At 42.2% G+C, this 25,713-nt stretch overlaps 1 protein-coding gene across 1 annotated transcript in view; it reads right to left on the reverse strand.

Moving 5' to 3' along the window:
• Positions 1–1,452: 1,452 nt before the first annotated feature.
• LOC106573022 (reelin) overlaps positions 1,453–25,713 on the reverse strand; it is a 318,880-nt gene continuing 294,619 nt past the window's right edge. The window contains 6 exon segments of the mRNA XM_082962453.1: positions 1,453–2,923; positions 6,620–6,718; positions 8,907–9,104; positions 15,243–15,462; positions 20,012–20,169; positions 20,478–20,639. Of these exon segments, the coding sequence (XP_082818579.1) occupies positions 2,824–2,923; positions 6,620–6,718; positions 8,907–9,104; positions 15,243–15,462; positions 20,012–20,169; positions 20,478–20,639 (937 nt within the window). The 3' untranslated portion in view covers positions 1,453–2,823.

The following is a 25,713-nucleotide window of genomic DNA, read 5'->3' on the forward strand; positions in this document are numbered from 1 at the left end:
TGCCATGCACTGTAACAACAACCTGCTTTTTCTTAAGCGGATGGTTCTGGTTGCCGGAACATAATTCCAAATCATTTGTAGACTGCAAATTGACTGCAAGCCCAAACAGAATATCGGACTAAAACAATCATTTCAAACATTGCTTACATTTGTATACAATCACGTGTCTCTCTATTATGCATGGCAATACTTGGGAACAGATTTCCACTTCGAGCTGATTTTCTGGTGTTTTTACAGTCTTCAAATCAAATGTTATTAGTGTCACGGCTCCTCCTCTGCAGTGCAGGGGTGGTTCCCCCTGCAGGCAGAGGAGGGTCGTTAGTGATTGCAGCTGGTGTGATTGGAGCCACCTGGGCTCAGGGTATTTAACAAACTGCTCCACTAACCTCTCTGTCGTCTGTCTCCTTGCTGAGCTTCTGGCTCGCTTGGCTCTCCCTCTGCCCCTCCTCCTCCTCCTCCTCCTCCCCTCCTCCTCCTCCTCCTCCTCCTCCTCCTCCTCCTCCAGGTATGATCCGGTTTCGTTTGTTGGTTTAGTTAGTTTCCATTCAGTCATGTTTACACACACATATTCACGCATCCATGCACCTTACCTACACCTTACATTATGACATTTCCACACCTCATTCCTTTTTCTTTGTTAATAGTTTTGTTTTATAATAAAGAACGTTTTGGAATTGGCCTATACCAGTTGTTGATGTCCTCTCATTTTTGCCACAGGCTATGAGCCGGCCTGTGACATTAGTCACATGCGCCGAATACAACAGGTGCAGACTTTACAGTGAAGTGCATACTTACGAGCACCTAACCAACAACGCAGTACAATTAAGAATAAGAACATAAAAGTAACATGACATTAAAGAGCAGCAGTAAAATAACAATAGCGAGACTATATACACAGGGGTACTGGTACAAAGTCAATGAGCAGGGGCACCGGTTAGTTGAGGTAATATGTACATGTAGGTAGAGTTATTAAAGTGACTATGCATAGATGATAACAACAGAGAGTAGCAGCGGTGTAAAAGAGGGAGGGGGCAATGCAAATAGGCTGGGTAGCCATTTGATTAGATGTTCAGGAGTCTTATGGCTTAGGGGTAGAAGCTGTTTAGAAGTCTATGACTAGGGCGGCTGGGGTCTTTGACAATTTTTAAGGTGGCTGTAGAACCTTTTGAGGATCTGAGAACCCATGTCCAACAGTAAACATTTTTTAACCCTGATCTACACCATGAGCTACACCTGCTGTGACTATAGTTGCTGTTGACTTTTTATGATATAGCCAATTTGACTTTGTGGCTGTGGTAACTAGTGGGAACCATAATTACTTTAGCACCTGACACAGTGCTGCAGTTCATTCGGTACCCGTAGTGGTGTCTCCTTTTGACGTTATGTGGGTAAAACGTTGTTTTATAAATCTATAAACACACTCACACACACATACTGTACCAAGCAGCTATCTGAGGTTTGGACAGTTCTTTATTTCCCTTTTATAAGGCTGCTGGGTCTCCCCATAGTGGATATACATATACTGTATGTACAGGAGACTGCTATACTGGAGTTACACTGAGAGATAGGGCTGGGAGAGGGTCCACATTACACATTAGACTTCAAGAAACAACACTGATGGAGCCTCATCTCCAGGGAACAGAATTTAGCAGAGAGAAAGAGAGAGATGCGGGTAACAGCACAAGAGAATGGGGGAGGAGAGGAGGGGGGGATGTTGCAGCACAATAGCCTTGAGAGAGGCTGGATGACTGCCTAATAACTTAACACTAGAAAATAACATACAGATTTCACGCACAGTGCATCTTTAAATAGGTTACGTGGAGAACCGCTTACCATAAATATCTGTATTTTCGGGAACCAACATATATAAAAATAATAAAATAAAAAAATCATTGTTCAGTCTTAAATTTGTTTTCTTTTTTTTCTATTTGTCTTTTATTCCCCCCTTTTGCGATGTGTTCCTTCCTTTCTTCCGTCTGCCTCTGAAAAGACGGAAACGAGAAAAAACTAATCCAATCAAAAATAGCACAATATGAATTAGTAAAAAACGAATGAACGGAGCACAACAGTCAAACCATCACAAAAAGAACACAGACACACTGAACAGAACAGCAAGAACACAGTACTTTTTTTAGCATCCTTATCACTGTTATGATCGTCATCATCATCATCTTCCTCAGGTACTGGCGCGAAGCAGGTGAATTTTCAGCTGATCTTGGAAGCATCCAGCTAGCCCAGCTCCCTGGCATAGAGTTGGAAAGGGGGCTCACTCCCTATCTTTGCCATTATCAATTCTGTGACAGTGTGCTCTCTATCCAACTCTATGCTCCCTGGTCATTACTGATTTCTCGGAATAACTTCACAGTGTGGTAGTAGTAGGACTAGGAGGTGGGTAGGATGGGGTGACGGGGAAAGCCAGGAGGTATCATCATCATCATCGTATCGCAACTGGAACAGGGAATCATCATATCATAATAACCATGTACAGCAACGATTAGAAAACAACTAGAAACCCGAAAGTTCATGAAAAGTCAACAAAATGGTTGCCTTTGTTGCTCCGTCACGTCTCCTTCCTTCCCATCATATGGGGGTGGGGAAGGCTTCTGACTGGTTACAGCGTACACTGATGGGATGGGCCCATGTCTGGCAGAGTGGGGATTGGAAGGTTGGAGAGGGAGGGAGTGTGGTCCAAGGCTGACTGGAATCCATTGGCTGGTGGGTGGGACTCAACAGGGTGATATGTCATCAGGAGAAAGGAATGTGGTTGGTTGGTAGGTCATATGTGTGATTGGCAGGTCGTAGGACGAATCCTCTTCTCAGAGGTTAGGCACGATGTTGTAGCAGTGCCCGCCTCTTTCGGCTGTAGTAGTGGCGTAGGCCGGTCTGTCTGGCAAAGTTCATCATATAGTTTTGTTTACGAGTGCTGTAGGGAGACAAAGACAGTGAGAGAGAGGAGAAAGAGAGTGGGAAGAAGAGAGGAAGAGAGGAGGGAGACCATTAGTGACCAGGAAGTGGTATTAACAGTATCCACACACTCACTCATGCAGACACCCTCTTACATGTACACACATACACTCTCATATGCAAGCTCACACACTTCTAGATCCATGCTGGCATTTTCAGTTGGGTTTCACCCATAACCTCAAACACTCAAAAATGATATTCGATTTAGCGAAAGGTGGACTGTTTCTTTAAGATGTGCATTACTTACTGAATATTGAAATGTGTATGTGACCATCATCTTATAGGTGAACAATATTGTATGTATTGACACATTCTCAATGGCAGTATCATAAGCAGACAGGTCAACAGGACAAGACATTGAACAACAGAACTACAGGACACAAGACTAGCTAGAGAGCTACAGACATGGTCACAGACATTATCTACAGATGTGGTCGGGTTCTGGGTTTTCTAACTCTGACCATGGTTATAAGGATCTAAGGAAGGAGAGTGTTTGAGGTCAGAGTTCGTAGAGTAACAGCCATCATATCACTTGGAAAAACAAATCAAAGTAATAAAGGTGCAGGGGATTGAGGGAGGGAGGAGATACATTGAAAGAGAAGGTAATTAGACGCAAAAAGAAGCTGTGATTGCTTAGCCTGTCATTGCATCATCTGTCCAGCGGGAGGTGCCAGTATGCCTGGAGTGCATCCAGTGGCCTCTGCAAAGCTGGGGGGGTCGGGAGGTGTGTGGTGGAGGGGTGTGGTTGAAGGTCGGAGGGTGGCAGAAACTGGGATGGGGTCGAGGGCGTGGTGGGGTGCTTTGCTAACTAAAATGGGATGTCTGTCTGGCCGCTTCTGTTTTTTCTCTTTTTTTCTCATTAACAAAAGCGAAGGACAGTATGGCGGGAGCTCCAAATTCAGAGAAGGTTGTGGTCCATGGACCGGCAGCCATGGAGGTGGGGGGGAGCTTTGCAACGGTGGATTTAAAAAGTCATGCAAGGACTTGGATGGAGGAGGTTACTCTGATGATGATGATCAGGGCTGATGAGTTTTAGGTCCTTAGTGGTGTCTGACAATCTGAAGTTATGCCATTATGCTCTATATTCTAGTGTGTGTTGGGTTTAATTAATATAATGATGTTAGATGTTCAGGTTAGAATGAAGAGGTAAGTGTGTTACCCATATTACAGTGCCTGAACTGTTTAACTTGTGTGGCAGTGTCATCCTCAGAGTGTGCTACGTGTCTAGGATCTGCACACATGTAACCACATTAAACCAAAGCCATACTTAAAACACAATGGCTGCAAGTGCGCAACAGACATTGATATAGTGATGCATTATATCACACAAATACACATAAACATGAAGCAGACCAATTGAGATCTTCAGAAAAGCTATATATTTTACATTTTGAGAGACCTGCTTCCTCAAATTATTTATCTGTATTGTCTGAACTATAGCTCTGTCTGTGTGTCATGGATGGGCCTTGAAAAGAGCCTGCACCTGGTTTATGATAGTGGGTGTCCTGTGCCTCTGTGGAGGTGGGGTGGGGGGATTCAGGTGAAGGAGATGCTGACAGAAAAGGGGGTCAGGGGTGTAGCTGAAGGGTGAGGGGGTGTCACAGGAGGGGAGAGGCGGAAGACTTACCTGACTCTACAGCAATGCCACAGGGAGCAGAATACAGAAGAGAGCAGAGGTTAGAGCGTGAGAGGGGAGGAGGGGGTGGAGGGGGGTGCTGCAGGCTCGCAGAAAGTTCTGGGGGGGCAGGAACCCCGGCCGCCTGGGGAGGCGAAGGGAGCCAGGGAGGAGGGAGAGAGGGGGTAGGGGGGTAGAGAAAGAAAGAGGGAGCAGGAAGTATCCAGAGAGAGGTAGAGCAAGAGAGAAGAAAAGGAATAGGGGAGTGAGAGAAGCAAAAGAGACCAAGGATGTAGAGAGAAAGAGAGAGCGATAGACAATAACAGATGGAAATGGAGGAGTGAAAGAGAGGACCAATCCGTCCATTATACACCAGAGAGAACGAGAGAGGGAGTAATAGGGAAAAAATTGATATTGGAAGGAAGAGGAAGGAGGAGATGGAGCAATGATAAGACATGAGGTAGCAGAATAGCATAAGCGCAGGCAGAGGAAGAAGCGTTGGAAGGGGAGGAGGTAGGTGGAGGAAAAGGAGGAATATGGTCACACATGTTAGTGATTGTAAGGCCAGGGAGGAGAGGCACGGGATGACGATTGAAACAATTGAAAAGGAGGAGAGGAGTGTGAGGAGTGGTGGTGGAACAGAGACACAGAAATAAAAGAGAGAAGTGTGAGGATCACGTACAGTTATTCTGTTCAGCAGACACTGTTGTTGAATGTTGAAAACCAGCAATGGGAGTGGGAGAGTGGGAGTGGAGGAGTGCAGGTCGAGGCCAAACGAAACCAGGGACAGCTCATGTAAGGACTGTGTGTATTGTGTACTGTATGTGTGTGCTTTGCCGTGACGTAAGACAGATATCATATAAACCTAAACAGTGAATATTTGTACTATATTGGGTATTTGTTGTTTGCCAACTGATGACACCAGCACTGACAGGACCAACTTAGTGAACAACATGGTGGACATCAAGCCTATACATACACATTCTGTCACTTATGTGAAACATTTACAATGCATTGGCCACTTAATGACATTCAATAGCATCTTATGCAGCCTGGTCTCATAGGCTAGACGTAACATAGCAAAAGCAAATCCAACACTGTCACGTTTGTCATAATAATGATCGAACCAAGGCGCAGCGTGAGTAGCGTTCCACATAATTTATTACAAAGTTAGAAAAATACAAAACAAATAAAGAATAAATGAACCGTGACTACAATGCAACTACACATAAACAATATCCCATAACCCCCAAGTGAAAAACAAGCTACTTAAGTATGATCCCCAATTAGAGACAACGATTACCAGCTGCCTCTAATTGGGAATCATACAAATCAACCAAACATAGAAAAACTAAACTAGAACCCCACATAGAAAATAATAACTAGACAAACCCCCAGTCATGCCCTGACCTACTCTAACATAGAAAATAAGAGGACGTGGTCAGGTCAGGACGTGACAAACACTCAATGTGTTACGTTTGTTATGGTTACGTGAGACAGAAGGCTACTTATGGCAAAAATGAACGTAGGGTGGTTGGTCAGGGTGGATGGGTAGCCATATAACATGAATGTCTAGCAACCCGAAGGTTGCGTGTTCAAATCTCATCATGGACAATTTTAGCTAATCAGCAACTACTTACTACATTTGAGATACTTTGCAACTACTTAGCATGTTAGCTAACCCTTCCTCTAACCCTAACCTTCACATTTTAACCTAACTCCCAACCTTAACACTAACCTTAACGCCTAGACTTAGCTTTAGCCACCTAACCACCTAGCTAACGTTAGCCACAAAAACGGGAATTCATAACATGTCATACATTTTGCAAATTCGTGACATATTGTACAAATTGTAATGTATAACGTTTGTTTGAATTGTAATTCGTAACATATCATATGAATTACACTGAGTGTACAAAACATTAGGAACACAACAGACTGGCAGATTGAGCCTAAAAACAGGGCGGTTTGGATAACAGCCTGGGGGATTGTTTGGGGAATGAGGAACCAGGGGTTACTAGGATGGTTGGAGATACTCACAGAACTACTTCCACATGGTCCAGCGCCCACTGGTCATGTCCCACACCGTCGTGACGCGGCTGCCACCACCGCAGCTCCACCCCTTTAACTCTCGCCTCTCTGTGAAAGTTAGAGGTCAGAGATTAAGAATAGGTGTGGGTCTTTCTCAATCATTTTTTTTTGAACACTCATGTCCTCTCTACCTAGCTTAAAACAAATGTTCCCACAAGTTTAATGAACGTTCCCTTAAGCATTATTAGGTCATATCTAATGTTTTCATAGGAATGTTCCAGTGACGTGCAATAACTGTTTCCAAGAGACCATTCCCTTAATGTCAAACAGAGCTTACCCAGATCGTGGTTACCATGTTCTCAGAATATTCAATAGTAATGCTCTAGACACGTTTTATTGTAACTTTGCAAGAACATTCCTGTGTCCAGTTTTCTAAGGGGTAGGAGAATATTCCATCAACGTCCCACCAAACATACACAGAACATAGTTACCATCTTCTCAAAATATATGAATGTTTTAGACACATTTCATGGGAGCGTTGCAAGAACATTCCTGTGTCCAGTTTTCTTTTTTCATCATTATACAGAGTATTAGGAAAGTATTCAGACTCCTTCCCGTTTTCCACATTTTGTTACGTTACAGCCTTATTCTAAAATGGATTCAATTAAATGTTTTCCTCATCAATCTTCAGTGACTGGGAGACTAGTCAGGATCGAGAGACCTGCAGAGAAGGATCTGCAGAGAAGAATGGGAGAAATGTTGTGTTAGCTAATCCAAGTTTATCAGTCTCAACGTCAACAGTGAAGAGGCGACTCCGGAATGCTAACCTTCTAGGCAGAGTTGCAAAGAAAAAGCCATATCTCAGACTGGCCAATAATAAGAAAAGATTAAGATGGGAAAAAGAACACAGACACTGGACAGAAGAACTCTGCCTAGAAGGTCAGCATCCTGGAGTCGCCTCTTCACTGTTGATGTTGAGACTGGTGTTTTGCGAGTACTATTTAATGAAGCTGCCAGTTGAAGATTTGTGAGGCATCTGTTTCTCAAACTAGACACTCTAATGTACTTGTCTTCTTGCTTAGTTGTGCACCGGGGCCTCACACCTCTTTCTATTCTGGTTAGAGCCAGTTTGCACTGTTCTGTGAAGGGAGTAGTACACAGCGTTGTACGAGATCTTCAGTTTCTTGGCAATTTCTCGCATGGATTAGCCTTCATTTCTCAGAACAAGAAAAGACTGACGAATTTCTGAAGAAATCGAACCCACAAATGCTGATGCTCCAGATACTCAACTAGTCTAAAGAAGGACAGTTGTATTGCTTCTTTAATCAGAACAACAGTTTTCAGCTGTGCTAACATAATTGCAAAAGGGTTTTCTAATGATCAATTAGCCTTTTAAAATGATAAACTTGGATTAGCTAACACAACGTGCCATTGGAACACAGGAGTGATGGTTGCTGATAATGGGCCTCCGTACGCCTATGTAGATATTCCATAAATAATCTGCCGTTTACAGCTACAAAAGTCATTTACAACATTAACAATGTCTACACTGTATTTCTGATCAATTTGATGTTATTTTAATGGACAAAAAACGTGCTTTGTTAAAAGTACACAGAATAAAAACTATTTTATGGATCATAGAGATTCAGGAGTAACATTAGAACAGGGTAAAATGCCTCAGCAACATTAGAGCACTATACAGAAAGTACTTGCTGAAATGAGTAAATCAAATCAATGATGTGAGAGTAGTCAGATTAACTGATAACTGACACAGACATTGTGTCGTAGTAGAAATATTGGAATGCAGTGAACCAAGAGATTGTGAGTTCAAATCACAAGTGAGGACATGATGAATAATAATTACTGTATAATTACTGTGTGTTCCTAACTTTGCCAACAGAGCAAGAGCTGTGTATGGATCAGTGGTTCATTAATCAGAGCCAACAGTAACAAGGCGTGATGTGCAATGAGAACATTTCTTTGGGACCATCAGGTGACTTCCTGACAACTGATACACTGCAACGTTCCCACGAAATATGTCTAGAACATTAATAAATTGTATGTTTGATGGGACGTAGATGGAATTTTGTCCTAACCCTCAGAAAACTAGACACAGGAATGTTCGTGAAATGTTCCAATGAAACGTGTCTAGAACATTAATATTGGATATATTGGGGCGAGAACGTAAGGAATCACAGAAGGATGAACTGAGAAAGAGCTGTGTGTCAGTATTAATCTAAATTAAATAAACCTTTATTGGAAGGAAAAACATCTCTGTATGTATAGGTTCACTCACAGTGGGATGTTGTAGGACACTCTCTGGGCCTTGATGAAGTCTTTGGGCTGGTGCTGGGCGATCACGTGCCAGCTAACTCCATTATTGACAGTGTACTGTAGCAGCACAGCTCTGTCCACTGTGTCAGGCTGGTCCAGGGCTGTGTTACAACTGTCTGTCTGGGACACACTACCTATCTGCAGGACGAACATGATCTTACTGTGGGTGGGGGAGGGCGAGAGAGAAAAAAATTGTAAGATTGCCTTGGTATTTTTGTCCTACCAAATTTAGGCTCCAAGTTTTCCATCTTAGTCCTGCTGTATATTGACCTCTCATTGGCCTTGGCTAGGATTAGCTAGGCTGGGCTATGCTAGGCTAGGACGAGCTAGAATAGGCTTCATGCCATAGGGGGCACGTGCCACCACAGATTTGTGCTGTACGTTTAAAAAAATCTGTAATACTACTAGCCACAGCAATTTTATGAAGTTGGCTTTAGCTAGCCCAGATACGTCCCCAATCTCCGAACCATCTACCAAGAAGACATTTCAGGCTATCAATCAAGAGTAGCTAGCTTTTCTAACTGTCTTAGCCTCACTAGGGTAGGGGGCACTATTTTCACCTCCGGATGAAAAGCGTGCCCAAAATAAACTGCCTGCTACTCAGGCCCAGAAGCTAGGATATGTATATAATTAGATTTGGATAGAAAACACTCTGAAGTTTCCAAAACTGTTAAAATAATGCCTGTGAGTATAACAGAACTGATATGGCAGGCAAAAACCTAAGAAAAGTCCATCCAGGAAGTGGGATTTTTTATGTTTGTAGTTTTCTATTGAATGCCATTCCAGTATCCATTGACTTAGGACTCAAATTGGACTTCCTATGGCTTCCACTAGATGTTAACAGTCTTTAGAAATAGTTTCAGGCTTGTATTCTGAAAAATGCGGGAGTAAGATCACTTTGAACGAGTGGACACTGCAGTGTCCCAGAGGTTTTTCATGCGCGTGACCGAGAGCACGCCTTACTTGTTTTCCTTTTATATTGATGAAGCTATTGTCCGGTTGAAATGTTATTGATTATTATGACTAAAAACAACCTGAGAATTGATTATAAACATCGTTTGACATGTTTCTACAAATTTTACTGATACTTTTTGGATTTTTTGTCTGTCTGTTGTGACTGCTTTTGAGCCTGTGGATTACTGAACAAAATGCACAAACAAAACAGAGGTTTTAGGATCAAAGAGGGATTTATCGAACAAAACAAACATTTATTGAGTAAATGGGAGTCTTGTGAATGCAACCATATGAAGATCATCAAAGGTAAGAGATTCATTTTATCACTATTTCTGACTTGTGTAACTCCTCTACTTGGCTGGTAACTATTTGTAATGATTTGTCTGCTGGGCGCTGTTCTCAGATAATCGCATGTTATGGTTTCGCCGTAAAGCCTTTTTGAAATCTGACACCGTGGTTGGATTAACCTGTTGGGGATAGGGGGCAGTATTTACACGGCCGGATAAAAAACGTACCCGATTTAACCTGTTAGGGCTAGGGGGCAGTATTGACACGGCTGGATAAAAAACGTACCCGATTTAATCTGGTTACCACTCCTACCCAGTAACTAGAATATGCATATACTTATTACATATGGATAGAAAACACCCTAAAGTTTCTAAAACTGTTTGAATGGTGTCTGTGAGTATAACAGAACTCAAATGGCAGGTCAAAACCTGAGAGATTCCTTTACAGGAAGTGGCCTGTCTGACCATTTCTGGAACTTCTTTGCCATCTCTATCTTTTACTAAGGATCTCTGCTCTAACGTGACACTTCCTACGTCGTCCATAGGCGCTCAGAGCCCGGGAAAAACCTGAATGTCGTCATCCCAGCCCTAGGCTGAAACACATTATCGCCTTTCTCAAGTGGCCGATCAAGGGACTCTGGGCTTAGGCGCGTGACCTGACCGCCCCCGTCTTTGTGATTTTTTTCCTCTGTTTGCCGAAAAGGAGATTCCCGGTCGGAATATTATCGCTTTTCTACGAGAAAAATTGCATAAAAATTGATTTTAAACAGCGGTTGACATGCTTCGAAGTACGGTAATGGAATATTTAGAATTTTTTTGTCACGAATTGCGCCATGCGCACGACCCTTCTTTACCATTTCGGATAGTGTCTGGAACGCACGAACAAAACGCCGCTATTCGGATATAACGATGGATTATTTTGGACCAAACCAACATTTGTTATTGAAGTAGCAGTCCTGGGAGTGCATTCTGACGAAGACAACAAAAGGTAATCAAACTTTTATAATAGTAAATATGATTATGGTGAGTGTTAAACTTGCCGGGTGTCTAAATAGCTAGCCCGTGATGCCTGGGCTATGTACTTAGAATATTGCAAAATGTGCTTTCACCAAAAAGCTATTTTAAAATCGGACATATCGAGTGCATAGAGGAGGTCTGTATCTATAATTCTTAAAATAATTGTTATGCTTTTTGTGAACGTTTATCGTGAGTAATTGAGTAAAATGTTAGCGAATTCCCCGGAAATTTGCGGGGGGTATGCTAGTTCTGAACGTCACATGCTAATGTAAAAAGCTGTTTTTTGATATAAATATGAACTTGATTGAACAAAACATGCATGTATTGTATAACATAATGTCCTAGGGTTGTCATCTGATGAAGATCATCAAAGGTTAGTGTTGCATTTAGCTGTCTTCTGGGTTTTTGTGACATTATATGCTAGCTTGAAAAATGGGTGTCTGATTATTTCTGGCTTGGTACTCTGCTGACATAATCTAATGTTTTGCTTTCGTTGTAAAGCCTTTTTGAAATCGGACAGTGTGGTTAGATTAACGAGAGTCTTGTCTTTAAATAGCTGTAAAATAGTCATATGTTTGAGAAATTGAAGTAATAGGATTTTTAAGGTTTTGAAAATCGCGCCACAGGCTTCAAGTGGCTGTTACGTAGGTGGGACGAATTCGTCCCGCCTAGCCCATAGAGGTTAATCTGGTTACTACTCCTGTCCAGTAACTAGAATATGCATATCATTATTGGCTTTGGATAGAAAACACCCTAAAGTTTCTAAAACTGTTTGAATGGTGTCTGTGAGTATAACAGAACTCATATGGCAGGCAAAAACCTGAGAAGATTCCTTACAGGAAGTGGCCTGTCTGACAAGTTCTTGTTCATCTTGGCTCTTTTTATTGAAGACTGAGGATCTTTGCTGTAACGTGACACTTCCTACGGCTCCCATAGGCTCTCAGAACCCGGGAAAAAGCTGAATGATATCGAGGCAGCCCCTGGCTGAAACACATTAGCGCGTTTTGATAGTGGCCTGTTAGAGGACCATCAGACTGGGGCTCGTGCACAAGGGCACGAGATGTTTTTATTTTCTCTCTTTGAACGAAAACCACCACTCCCGGTCGGAATGTTATCGCTTTTTTTACGAGAAAAATGGCATAAAAATTGATTCTAAACAGCGGTTGACATGCTTCGAAGTACGGTAATGAAATATTTAGAATTTTTTTGTCACGAAATGCGTTGTGCTTGTCACCCTTCTTTACCATTCGGATAGTGTCTTGAACGCACGAAAAAAAACGCTGCTATTTGGATATAACTATGGATTATTTGGGACCAATTCAACATTTGTTATTGAAGTAGAAGTCCTGGGAGTGCATTCTGACGAAGAACAGCAAAGGTAATAACATTTTTCTTATAGTAAATCTGAGTTTGGTGAGTGCTAAACTTGCTGGGTGTCTAAATAGCTAGCCCTGTGATGCCGGGCTATCTACTGAGAATATTGCAAAATGTGCTTTCACCGAAAAGACATTTTAAAATCGGACATAGCGAGTGCATAGAGGAGTTCTGTATCTATAATTCTTAAAATAATTGTTATGTTTTTTGTGAACGTTTATCGTGAGTAATTTAGTAAATTCACCGGAAGTGTTCGGTGGGAATGCTAGTCACATGCTAATGTAAAAAGCTGGTTTTTGATATAAATATGAACTTGATTGAACAAAACATGCATGTATTGTATAACATAATGTCCTAGGGGTGTCATCTGATGAAGATCATCAAAGGTTAGTGCTGCATTTAGCTGTGGTTTGGGTTTATGTGACATTATATGCTAGCTTGAAAAATGGGTGTCTGATTATTTCTGGGTGGGTACTCTGCTGACATAATCTAATGTTTTGTTTTCGTTGTAAAGCCTTTTTGAAATCGGACAGTGTGGTTAGATTAACGAGAGTCTTGTATTTAAAATGGTGTAAAATAGTCATATGTTTGAGAAATTGAAGTTACAGCATTTTTTGAGGTATTTGTATTTCGCGCCACGCGATTCCACTGGCACAATGTATAACACTTGTTTGTTTTATGAATTTTTATAATGAGTATTTCTGGTTTTGAATTTGGCGCTAGGCAATTTTACTGGATGTTGACCAGGTGGGACGGTAGCGTCCCACACCCCCTAGAGAGGTTAAATGGCGTGCCTGCTGGCAAGGTTGGTTAGACTTTAGAAAAGCAAGCAATAACAAAAAAAAGTAAAAACCGTCAGCTGGATACAGACAGTTCAAGAGGTGTGCTTAGACATGCAGAAAAATACATTTTTTGACATAGAATGAAGCATAATGATTTTGGCTCTAGATTGCAGGAAAAAGCTGCTTCAGGTGTTTGAAAAATACTAAATTCTCCACCGCCCAGCCATCCTCACGTACTTTGTGCCCCCTTTTTGGGGTGCATGACGCCCCTGTTCAGTACTTGTCTCATGTGAGTTCCAGAGGCTTGGTATTCCTCGTTTTACAGCTACTGTGCAGTATAACCTCTATGGGCTAGGGTTTACGTAACAGCCACTTGCAGCCTGTGGCGCGATTTTCAAAACCTTAAAAATCCTATTACTTCAATTTCTCAAACATATGACTATTTTACAGCTATATAAAGACAAGACTCTCGTTAATCTAACCACACTGTCCGATTTCAAAAAGGCTTTACAACGAAAGAAAAACATTAGATTATGTCAGCAGAGTACCAAGCCAGAAATAATCAGACACCCATTTTTCAAGCCAGCATATAATGTCACCAAAACCCAGAAGACAGCTAAATGCAGCACTCACCTTTGATGATCTTCATCAGATGACAACCCTAGGACATTATGTTATACAATACATGCATGTTTTGTTCAATCAAGTTCATATTTATATCAAAAACCAGCTTTTTACATTAGCATGTGACGTTCAGAACTAGCATACCCCCCGCAAACTTCCGGGGAATTCGCTAACATTTTACTAAATTACTCACGATAAACGTTCACAAAAAGCATAACAATTATTTTAAGAATTATAGATACAGACCTCCTCTATGCACTCGATATGTCCGATTTTAAAATAGCTTTTTGGTGAAAGCACATTTTGCAATATTCTAAGTACATAGCCCAGGCATCACGGGCTCGCTATTTAGACAGCCGGCAAGTTTAGCACTCACCATAATCATATTTACTATTATAAAAGTTTGATTACCTTTTGTTGTCTTCGTCAGAATGCACACCCAGGACTGCTACTTCAATAACAAATGTTGGTTTGGTCCAAAATAATCCATCGTTATATCCGAATAGCGGCGTTTTGTTCGTGCGTTCCAGACACTATCCGAAATGGTAAAGAAGTGTCGCGCGCATGGCGCAATTCGTGACAATAAAATTCTAAATATTCCATTACCGTACTTCGAAGCATGTCAACCGCTGTTTAAAATCAATTTTTACGCCATTTTTCTCGTAGAAAAGCGATAATATTCCGACAGGGAATCTCCTTTTCGGCAAACAGAGGAAAAAAATCACAAAGGCGGGGGCGGTCGGGTCATGCGCATAAGCCCAGAGTCCCTTGATCGGCCACTTGAGAAAGGCGATAATGTGTTTCAGCCTGGGGCTGGAATGACGACATTCTGTTTTTTCCCGGGCTCTGAGCGCCTATGGAAGACGTGGGAAGTGTCACGTTAGAGCAGAGATCCTTAGTAAAAGATAGAGATGGAAAAGAAGTTCAAGAAATGGTCAGACAGGCCACTTCCTGTAAAGGAATCTCTCAGGTTTTGACCTGCCATTTGAGTTCTGTTATACTCACAGACACCATTCAAACAGTTTTAGAAACGTTAGGGTGTTTTCTATCCATATGTAATAAATATATGCATATTCTAGTTACTGGGTAGGAGTGGTAACCAGATTAAATCGGGTATGTTTTTTATCCAGCCGTGTCAATACTGCCCCCTAGCCCTAACATGATAACATTGTACTGTATAATGAGCATCTCTCACTGTCCCTTTAGTAGTTGGCAAGATTAGGCTAGTACAGCACAGTACAATCCATTGTCCAGCCCTACCTGGCTCGTGTCAGGTCGAGTGGCTTGGTGACAGCTTGCCTCATTTTACAGCCGTTGAAGTAGAGCGAGTCACCGTGGGCGTGGGGAGAGAGCTGACCACACCCACTTCCCACCCCGCCACCCTGGATGAGTTGCCAGCTCTCCTCTGACATGCTGCCTGACTCAAAGTTATCCTTTATGGAGCTGGGTAGGTCACTGCCGGACAGGGAGCAGTCATCACCTGGGAGAGGGAGGAGAGAAAGAAAGGGTGGTTTATTTAGATTGTGGTGCTGCAGAGTTGGGGTCCATTAAAGAATATATTTAGATATTTGATTGAAAAGCAATGAGGATTTGGAATTTCAGTTTACTTCGATAATTGACTGAATTGAAATGGAATTGACCCCAACTGTGTGACGCTACATTTTAGATGAGTGACAGTTGGAACACTCCTAACATTTGAATGCATAAAGAATAAAGTTTAACCAAGATGAATGCTAGCTGTCAGTCTTACTTATTAAAGGGAACATTGTACTGGCCCCTACGGTTAGTGCAGGGGTTACCAACCTTTTTGAAACAGAGCTACTTCATGGGTACTGAGTCATACGAAGGGCTACCAGTTTGATACACTCTTCTGAAATAACAAATTTGCTCAGTTTGCCTTTAGTTATACGTTATTAATAATGATCAATGATACTCATGTATGTGAAGACACTGATCACGTTAATAATTTCTCACAATAATTATCAACAATGACAATAAGGTGGGAAACAGATATCAATATTCAGCACTTTAATCTCAGTAATTGTTAAATTTTCAGATGATCACTTACATCACTACATTTCATAGGAAAAATGTCACATTTTCACTAGCCATTGACAAACCCTTTTAACAAATCATGAACTGTTTCAAAAAGTTATCAATTATGTAATGTTAGAAAAATCAACTTATTTTTAAATAAATCTTGTCACATTTTTAACTAATGACCAAATCTGCTGCATTTTTTAACACACTTTTAAATTGAACACAATTCTTCAATATTTTAATTCAACTTCGCAATGGCACTGCCATGTTGCCACTGACAACATCTGGTATCTGTTTCTTTGTTAGTGGGAAGACTGGCATTGCATGCTGTTCACCAGTGTATTGTAATCTGGTGTGTAACTTGACACTGCAATTGTGAGTGAGTCTTTCAGATGTGCATCAGTGAGGCGTGTTCTGTGTTTGTTCTTGATGAAGTTCATGTCAGAAAACGCTGATTCACAGAGATTGGTTGAACCAAACAGGCTAGCAACCTTCATAGCTGCTGTGCATACTCCACTGTACGTCTCTGTGTCAACAAGGCACCAAAAGTTTGTTGCAGCCTGGTAGGCTTTGAGGTGGAGGTCATTTTGCAATGTTATGATTTCAATCTCCACCTGTCCAGCATCCAAGTTGAACGTTGCACTTAGTTGCTCAGCAAAGAATGTTGTGTCCACATTCATGAAAGGATTGGAAATGAACGACACACATGGCTCAAGCTGATGAAGGTCACAAACCTATTCTCAAACTCTTGCCCAAGTCTGTTTATGACTTCACAGTACTTTTCTGCAACTTTGTCAAATGTCTCAGATGCAGAAGCATTGTCTTTCAGCACCGACTGCACAGAGGGAAAGTGCAGCACCTTTTTTTCTGTAAATCCAGAGAAAATGTTCATCTTGGCTTTAAATGCATTTAAAGCACTTATCAGATCAACAACAGTCATACCTTTGCCTTGCAGCTTGCAGTTCAAGTCGTTTAGTTTCCCAGTAATGTCCGTCAAAAATGCAAGGTCAAGTGTCCACTCTGTGTCCTCTTGCAGTGAGACGTCTTCGCCTTTGGACTGCTTGAACTCTTTGATTTCACCCAAAAGAGACAAAAACGAAGTAAAACTCGTCCTCTGCTGAGCCATCGGATTTCTGTGTGTAGCAGCAGGTCACCATATTCAGCTGACATCTCCTCCAATAGCACCTTGAAAATCCTGTGCTGTTTTGCTTTGGAGCGGATGTTGTTTATGATTTTTACAACGGGAGTCATCACGTGCTCAAAGCCGATCACTTTTGCACATAACGCCTGCTAGTGAATGATGCAGTGGTAATGCAGAAATTTTGGGAAGTCTGGGTCACTTTTACAGTGAGCGATGAAACCTGTCTGTCGGCCGATCATAGCAGGAACCCCGTCTGTAGTCACCGCTACCAGCTTTTCCAATGGTACCTTTTTCTGCACGAAAAACTCCTTCACCGTGTTATAAATGTCAACTCCCCTTGTAGTTGTCTTTAAGGGCAGTAGTGCCAGGAGTTCTTCTCTTGTGGAGAAATCTTCAAACACCATTCGGATAAAAACTAACAGCTGCGCTATACACTGCTGCTGTCCACGGACTCGTCGCACTGGTGCTAAACCAGCTGCACTTCGCCAGATCCCGGTCCAGCTCATCGGCCAAGTTACCAGACATAGCTGACACTCGTCTAACCATCGTAGATGCACCCAGTTGGACGTCGGAGAGAGTGGAGATTCGATCGGTTCCATTTTTCTCGTCTTTAAGTACAGTGTTAGCAATTATCATCATTGCTTCTTTGACAACTTCTCCGTCTGAAAATGCCTTCTTCTTGATCAGAAAATGTGTAGCTCTAAACGAGGCTTCGGTTGGTTTTTGTGAGTTTTTTGCCGTCCTCGTGAAAAAAGACTGTTGCTTACCCAAAGCTGCCTTTAGCTCACGGGCTTTTTCTGCCTGTAGTGCACTTCCCGGTGGGTAGTTAGCATGGTAGCTTTTGTGACACGTAGTGAAGTGTCTCTCCACATTGTGCCGCTTTGCCGTCGCCACAGTCACCCCGCAAATGAGATACACGCAGGTTTCTTTCACAGTCGTAAAAAATAATTCCTCCTCCCAATCGTTGTGAAAGTGATAAGTTTCCTTCCTTTTTTCTGCCATGTTTTTGGGGCAAGAAACTGCATTCAGCTACCATCTTCGCTGCGCCCGCTAGCTTACTCTCCAGGAGCACTGTTTTTTTCACGCGCACAATGCTGACCTTTGAACTAGAGTAGGTCAGAGTTCACCTAAACTTATCTAAACTCATATATAATTAAAATATTTTAAATATATTGTCATTTTTAAATATATATAAATGCAAGTGTGATTAACCTGTTATGGCTAGGGGGAAGTATTTTCACGGCTGGATAAAAAACGTACCCGATTTAATCTGGTTACTACTCCTGCCCAGTAACTAGAATATGCATATAATTATTGGCTTTGGATAGAAAACACCCTAAAGTTTCTAAAACTGTTTGTATGGTGTCTGTGAGTATAACAGAACTCAAATGGCAGGTCAAAACCTGAGAGATTCCTTTACAGGAAGTGGCCTGTCTGACCATTTCTTGAACTTCTTTGCCATCTCTATCTTTTACAAAGGATCTCTGCTCTAACGTGACACTTCCCACGGTTCCAATAGGCTCTCAGAGCCCGGGAAAAACCTGAATGTCGTCATTCCAGCCCCAGGCTGAAACACATTATCGCCTTTCTCAAGTGGCCGATCAAGGGACTGTGGGCTTAGGCGCGTGGACTGGCCGCCCCCGTCTTTGTGATTTTTCCTCTGTTTGCTGAAAAGGAGATACCCGGTCGGAATATTATCGCTTTTTTACGAGATAAATAGCATAAAAATTGATTTTAAACAGCGGTTGACATGCTTCGAAGTACGGTAATGGAATATTTAGAAATGTTTTGTCACGAATTGCGCCATGCGCGCGACCCTGATTTACCATTTCGGATAGTTTCTGGAACGCACGAATAAAACGCCCCTATTCGGATATAACGATGGATTATTTGGGACCAAACCAACATTTGTTATTGAAGTAGCAGTCCTGGGAGTGCATTCTGATGAAGACAACAAAGGTAATAACATTTTTGTTATAGTAAATCTGATTTTGGTGAAGGCTAAACATGCCGGGTGTCTAAATAGCTAGCCCGTGATGGCTGGGCTATGTACTTAGAATATTGCAAAATGTGCTTTCACCAAAAAGCTATTTTAAAATCGGACATATCGAGTGCATAGAGGAGTTCTGTATCTATAATTCTTAAAATAATTGTTATGCTTTTTGTGAACGTTTATCGTGAGTAATTTAGTAAATTGTTAGTAAATTCCCCGGAAGTTTGCGGGGGGTATGCTAGTTCTGAACGTCACATGCTAATGTAAAAAGCTGTTTTTTGATATAAATATGAACTTGATTGAACAAAACATGCATGTATTGTATAACATAATGTCCTAGGGTTGTCATCTGATGAAGATCATCAAAGGTTAGTGCTGCATTTAGCTGTCTTCTGGGTTTTTGTGACATTATATGCTAGCTTGAAAAATGGGTGTCTGATTATTTCTGGCTGGGTACTCTGCTGACATAATCTAATGTTTTGCTTTCGCTGTAAAGCCTTTTTAAAATCGGACAGTGTGGTTAGATAAAGAAGAGTCTTGTCTTTAAAATGCTGTGAAATAGTCATATGTTTGAAAATTGAAGTTTTTGTATTTTTGAGGAATTTGTAATTCGCGCCACGCCTATCATTGGATATTGGAGCAGGTGTTCCGCTAGCGGAACATCTAGATGTAAGAGGTTAAAAAGAATAGCAACAGAATACAATTAAATTTCAGACGCAGCTCACTAGTGAGTTGTGCTATTTTTAGACCAGGCCTGCGGGCGACTCATGTGGTCCCTGGGGGCGACCTGGTGCCCGCGGGCACCGTGTTGGTGACCCCTGGGTTAGAGTTTGTGTGGTACTCAGTCAGACCCACCATGGTGTCCCTCGTCACAGATACAGACCAATCCGCTAGTACAGTAACCATGACCACTACACAGCCCTGGGCACGCCTCCCCAATGTACATGTGGTCCACCCCCCAGCCATGACGCTCGCCAACGCCCTCCTTCTGGATCCAACGGAACTGCGTGGCACTGCAGGAGAAGGGTGAGTGTGAGAGAGAAAAAGAGTTATAGAGCTGTGACAAGAAAGAGCGGAACTGAGAGAGAAACCCTTTACAGACACAAATGTTCCTTATAGAAGCTCGTTGATAACAGCCTTGATCACCCTTCAGACACAGAAATAAAATGCTGGTTCAGATGCTTCTCTTCTCTTTCAGAGAACTGTTCTGCTCCTGCATGGAATGCTCACATTTAGTTACCCACAACAAACATCATTAGCCAGTTTGTTACCTTGCTAGCTTAGTGAGTGGCAAAAGGCTAATTTGCAAAAGCGGTCCTACCCTGAGGAGACGTGGTCAGGCAGCTGGACTGTGACTCTGGTCCAGGTAGAGCTGTTGACAGGACTGTAGATGGTAGATTCATGGAACATGAAGGGAGAGCAGCCCACGTTGTTCACAGAGGAGGGAAGACACTCTGACTGGACCAGCTGCCATGAGTCAGACCTGGAGAGAAGAGAGGGTGGAGAGGGAAGGAAGAAAGAGGATTGTATTGTAAACTGCTCTAATTCTTAAATGTTGGAGGGGTGCCCTCCACCAAGGTTATGGATGTGAATCAGATCTGGCCAGTCCAGAAGAGTCCAGCATCTTTTTATGAACCATTCCTGGGTGCTTTTAGATGTGGGTTTGGGGTTGTTGTCCTGCTGGAAGATCCACAATGTTCAATGGAGACCCCGTTTCTGGACACTGAGTTGAACATTGACTTAAAAACACCTGATCATCTGCTGATTTTATGATACCTTGCACATGTTCAAGGACTCCAGTACCAGAAGCATCAAAGCAACCCCGCAGCATTACAAAACCTCCCACATCTTCGATTGTAGGGAGGCTATTCTTTTCATTGAATGCTTCATTTGGTCGTCAGTAAACACAGCGTTGTTTAATTGGTCCACAGAAATGTTTTCCCTGTCACGGCCGTTGTTGTAAAAATCGGACCAAAATGCAGCGTGGTTTGGGTTCATCGTCTTTATTACGTGAACCGGCAAAGAAACAATAAAGAACAAAAACAAACGTGAAGATATGCAGTGCTCAAGGCAACTATACACAAACAAGATCCCACCACCAACTGGTGGGAAAAGCTGACCAAATATGATCCCCAATCGAGACAACGATAGACAGCTGCCTCTGATTGGGAACCATACCAAGCCAACCTAGAAATAAAGAAACTAGAATGCCCACCCTAGTCACACCCCGACCTAACCAAACTAGAGAATAAAGGATCTCCAAGGTCAGGGCGTGACATTCCCAGGATTTAGGCTTGCTCAGTTGAGTTTGAGAAGTTCACGCTCACACACTTTTTCACTCATCATTTGCTGCTGCTACTCTGTTCTTTATTTTACTCTTATTATTGTTAACTCGAAATGACACAACGACAAGGTTCCAGTTTAACAAAGTTTACTATACTGTATGAACACACTACAAGGTAGCCATTACACTCACGGCTAGGTCCATCCACGAACTAATTTCCTGCGCAGGCGCACTCTTGACTGAGTGATAGCCCCGTAATAACAGAAATATAGGGATACTTAAAACATGAACTTAACAATCTCCCCCTTTTCTTTAAAGACAAATTAAACATCAAGAACATAATTAAATGTCCAAGTATTATTTAAGTTCCCCATTACAAATGGGTTGTGTGACAGTTTTTATTTGTATTACTCAAGCTGCCACTTTCCATTACTGAGAGCCTGTAGGAGCACAAGACCGGATGCTCCTTTTTTAGTCAGACAGTCAGCAAGCTGTTCCTTTGTGGTCGACCACAGAATCCGCTGGATTCTCTGTGCTTGAATAAGTTCCTTGATGCTGCTAATCTCAAGACGAAGTCTTTTCTCTGTGACAGACTTGGTTGACTTCAAAGCATCAACTAATGAGTAGTTGTCAGTGACACAAACTACAGGTAGAATGTGCCGTTTTGTCTCACCAGTGGTAAGCTCTGAGAACAGAGTTGCAAGAAAGATCGCATTGTCAATTCTATCCGCAAGAGCAAGTGTTTCTCCAGCAAGTGTGCTTCGGACAACCCTTCTGATCCTTTTTGACTGCCAACAGATAGGCGAGAATCTTCCTCCTTCACCCATTAACACGATTAGATGTCCACCTTGTGTGCCTCCATCTGTAAGGTTCCCTAGCGAAGCAACACTGAAGACAACTAGTTTCAAAGAGTCATCTTTTCCAACATGCTGAAACTTTAAAGTCACTTGTTGTGATTTCAGTTTACGAACAACTTTGTTTGCCTCATGAATGGTTTGTACAGTGGCGTGTTTTGTGTTAGATGCCAAGTTGCAACCATCAAACATTACATCAGGTCTACTCTGTCTAGCAACTCATAAAATTTGTCCTATCTTTGACCTCAATTGATCAGCTTCAATTCCACATAGAGGGGAATTCCTTTGTACGGCTCTTGAAGAATCCATGTGAATGGGTTGAAGATTCTTGATATAGCTCTCCTGTTGCATCAGTATTGTCCCATCAACTGTAATAAACTCTATGCCAACATAACAAAAATTATCATGCTCCTCACGGCCGACCTGGAAAACAGATTTGAGGTGTGGAATCACAGTTGTAGCAAAGGTCTGTGAGCCACCCCAGATAAAGTCATCAACATGACAGGCAAGTACTCCAGTCACACTGCAGTCTTGATCAAGCCAATAGAAGACTGCAGGATCCACTTGTGACAGTTTTCCACCTGTACTCAGCATTGTTACCTTGACTTTGTTGTACCAGTAGAGTGATGCATCTGCCAGTCCATACACACACTTCTTTAGTTTCCACAGTGTTCCTTCGCATTTAGCTTCAGGCGGAGGTCGGATGTGAATGTCCCTTGACAGCTCTGTTCCCTGCAAAAATGCAGATTTGATGTCTATGGAATTAAGTTTCCATTGTTTCTGGCAGATCACTGACATCAGCAATCTGAGTGACTCTGAGGCGCATGTCGGTGAGTCTTTTGGGAGTTGTTTAGCAGCCAGCTCCTCAAAACCTCTAGCCACTAGACGTGCTTTAGGCACTATTCCAGTTAAGGACTCTTTAAGGGTACACACCCACCTTGTTGAGACACATTTTTGGCCAATGTCTGTAACTTCCTCAAACACTCCATTTTTCCTCCAATTACTGAGCTCATCTAGCTTAGCTGAGTCAAATGACACGTCCTTTGTTTCAAGTACATCATCATTTTGAATGTCATTCTGTTTTTTTCGATTTTCCATTGGTTCAATTCTGAGATTATCTACAAGTGACAGGTCAGCTGACCCTGTTGTACCAGAAAGTGTAACTGGTTCAGAGTACTGCAAGTTGTACCAGTTCTGGTGTTTTCCTTTGGCTTTTCCTGCTCGTCCAATGACGGTTGCTGTATGTGGAATACCACTTTCTCTGTCCATGTATTTAACAGTTTGTCCAGTTTTTCAGATTGGAACAACCATGTTCTCTTAACACATGCGGCTGTTGTTGAATGTTTTCCTGATTTGAACGCTCAACAGTATTATCTGTGGCATGGTTGAAGGTCTCTGATCCATTTCCTGTGTCAGTTTCAGTGTCCATATCATTGGATGTGACATCTGGTAGGTTTGTGTCTGTTACTGTCTCCTTTTCATTAGGATGATTCTCAGCAACAGCCCCTCTATCTTGTTGATTATTTACTTTCCGCAATCTTGAGTGATGCACCCTGACAATGATGCCTCCGTGCCTCACAAATATCACCACACCATCTTGGCCAATGACTACTCCCGGTCCCTTCCACTCTTGACAGTCAACTCGTTTGTAGTACACTTTGTTTCCAGTTTCGTACTTCTCATCGGTGGGTTGTAGCTGTTTACGCAGAGCCCTGCGAATTCTTTCTGAGCACTCTGCTTCAGTGAACGCTTTTCTCGCTGCATGTAGTGCTGAAAGGTGCTGTCCCACCCATGCACTCACACTGGCCCCTTCTAGTGCTGGTGGCTTGTCAACCAGTACAGAGGGAAGATTAGGGTTCTGCCCGAACACTAGTTGGTATGGGCTGTAACCATGAACATTGTGCATTGAGTTTTTTGCCATCAAAGCCCAATCTAGGGCTGTGTTCCAGTCACATCCATTGTCTTGCTTCACTTTCAGCATGATCTCTGTGAGTGTTTGATTGTGTCTCTCCAGAAGTCCATTGCTCCATGGACTGTATGCAGCAGTTGTCTTTACTTCCATGTTGAATTTCTCTGCCATTTCTCTTATTTCTTTATGTGAAGGTACCACACACTTGGTGCTAACTCATGTAGATCTACAGCCACTGTTTCATTGTACTTGGAAGCTAGTGGCAAACCAACAGCTGGTTTGGGCTTAGGTTTACTGTATTTTTGACATGTCTCACAATTGTTAACCTGTTAGGGCTAGGGGGCAGTATTGACACGGCTGGATAAAAAATATACCCGATTTAATCTGGTTACCACTCCTACCCAGTAACTAGAATATGCATATACTTATTACATATGGATAGAAAACACCCTACATTTTCTAAAACTGTTTGAATGGTGTCTGTGAGTATAACAGAACTCAAATGGCAGGTCAAAACCTGAGAGATTCCTTTACAGGAAGTGGCCTGTCTGACCATTTCTTGAACTTCTTTTCCATCTCTATCATTTACTAAGGATCTCTGCTCTAACGTGACACTTCCCACGTCGTCCATAGGCGCTCAGAGCCCGGGAAAAAACAGAATGTCGTCATTCCAGCCCCAGGCTGAAACACATTATCGCCTTTCTCAAGTGGCCGATCAAGGGACACTGGGCTTATGCGCGTGACCCTGACCGCCCCCGCGTTTGGGATTTTTTTCCTCTGTTTGCCGAAAAGGAGATTCCCTGTCGGAATATTATCGCTTTTCTACGAGAAAAATGTCGTAAAAATTTATTTTAAACAGCGGTTGACATGCTTCGAAGTACGGTAATGGAATATTTAGAATTTTATTGTCACGAATTGCGCCATGCGCGCGACACTTCTTTACTATTTCGGATAGTGTCTGGAACGCACGCAAGCGTCCCACCTAGCCCATAGAGGTTAACTATCTGCTGTAGAATGGAAATACTCTCATCATCATTATTCCCTGAACTGCTGAGTAACTTCTGAAGTCTGTCAACTGTAGCATGTCCAAACTGTTTGTGAAGCTTTAACAATACTTTGCGTTTTTCTTTTGTGTTCATATTCTCTGTGACTGTCAGAATCTCCATGTGCTCTGTGTCCGTCCGAATCTCATTTTTGCATGGATTCTGTGTGATGTCTTTGTCTAAAATGTTTACACAATAGTGGCCTGAGGTAGTAAGTTCAAGAGTCACTGGTTGTTTAAACATCACTGCCTTGTCATTTTTTATGTCTAGTACAGCCCCTGCCTTCTTGAGGGAAGCTTTGCTTAATAGTAAGGGGATATCTGTAGGGACCACCTCTGTTTCAATGTGACACTTAGTCTGACCAATTTTTGCTGGTATCTTAACTCTCTTGGTAGAATGGACAATTCTCCCATCTCCAAATTTGAAAGCTCTGTTGCTTGGTGTGTCAATCATATTTTGTACTTCTT

Source organism: Salmo salar, chromosome 16, assembly GCF_965601325.2.
Source record: "Salmo salar chromosome 16, fSalSal1, whole genome shotgun sequence".
Lineage (NCBI taxonomy): Eukaryota > Metazoa > Chordata > Actinopteri > Salmoniformes > Salmonidae > Salmo > Salmo salar.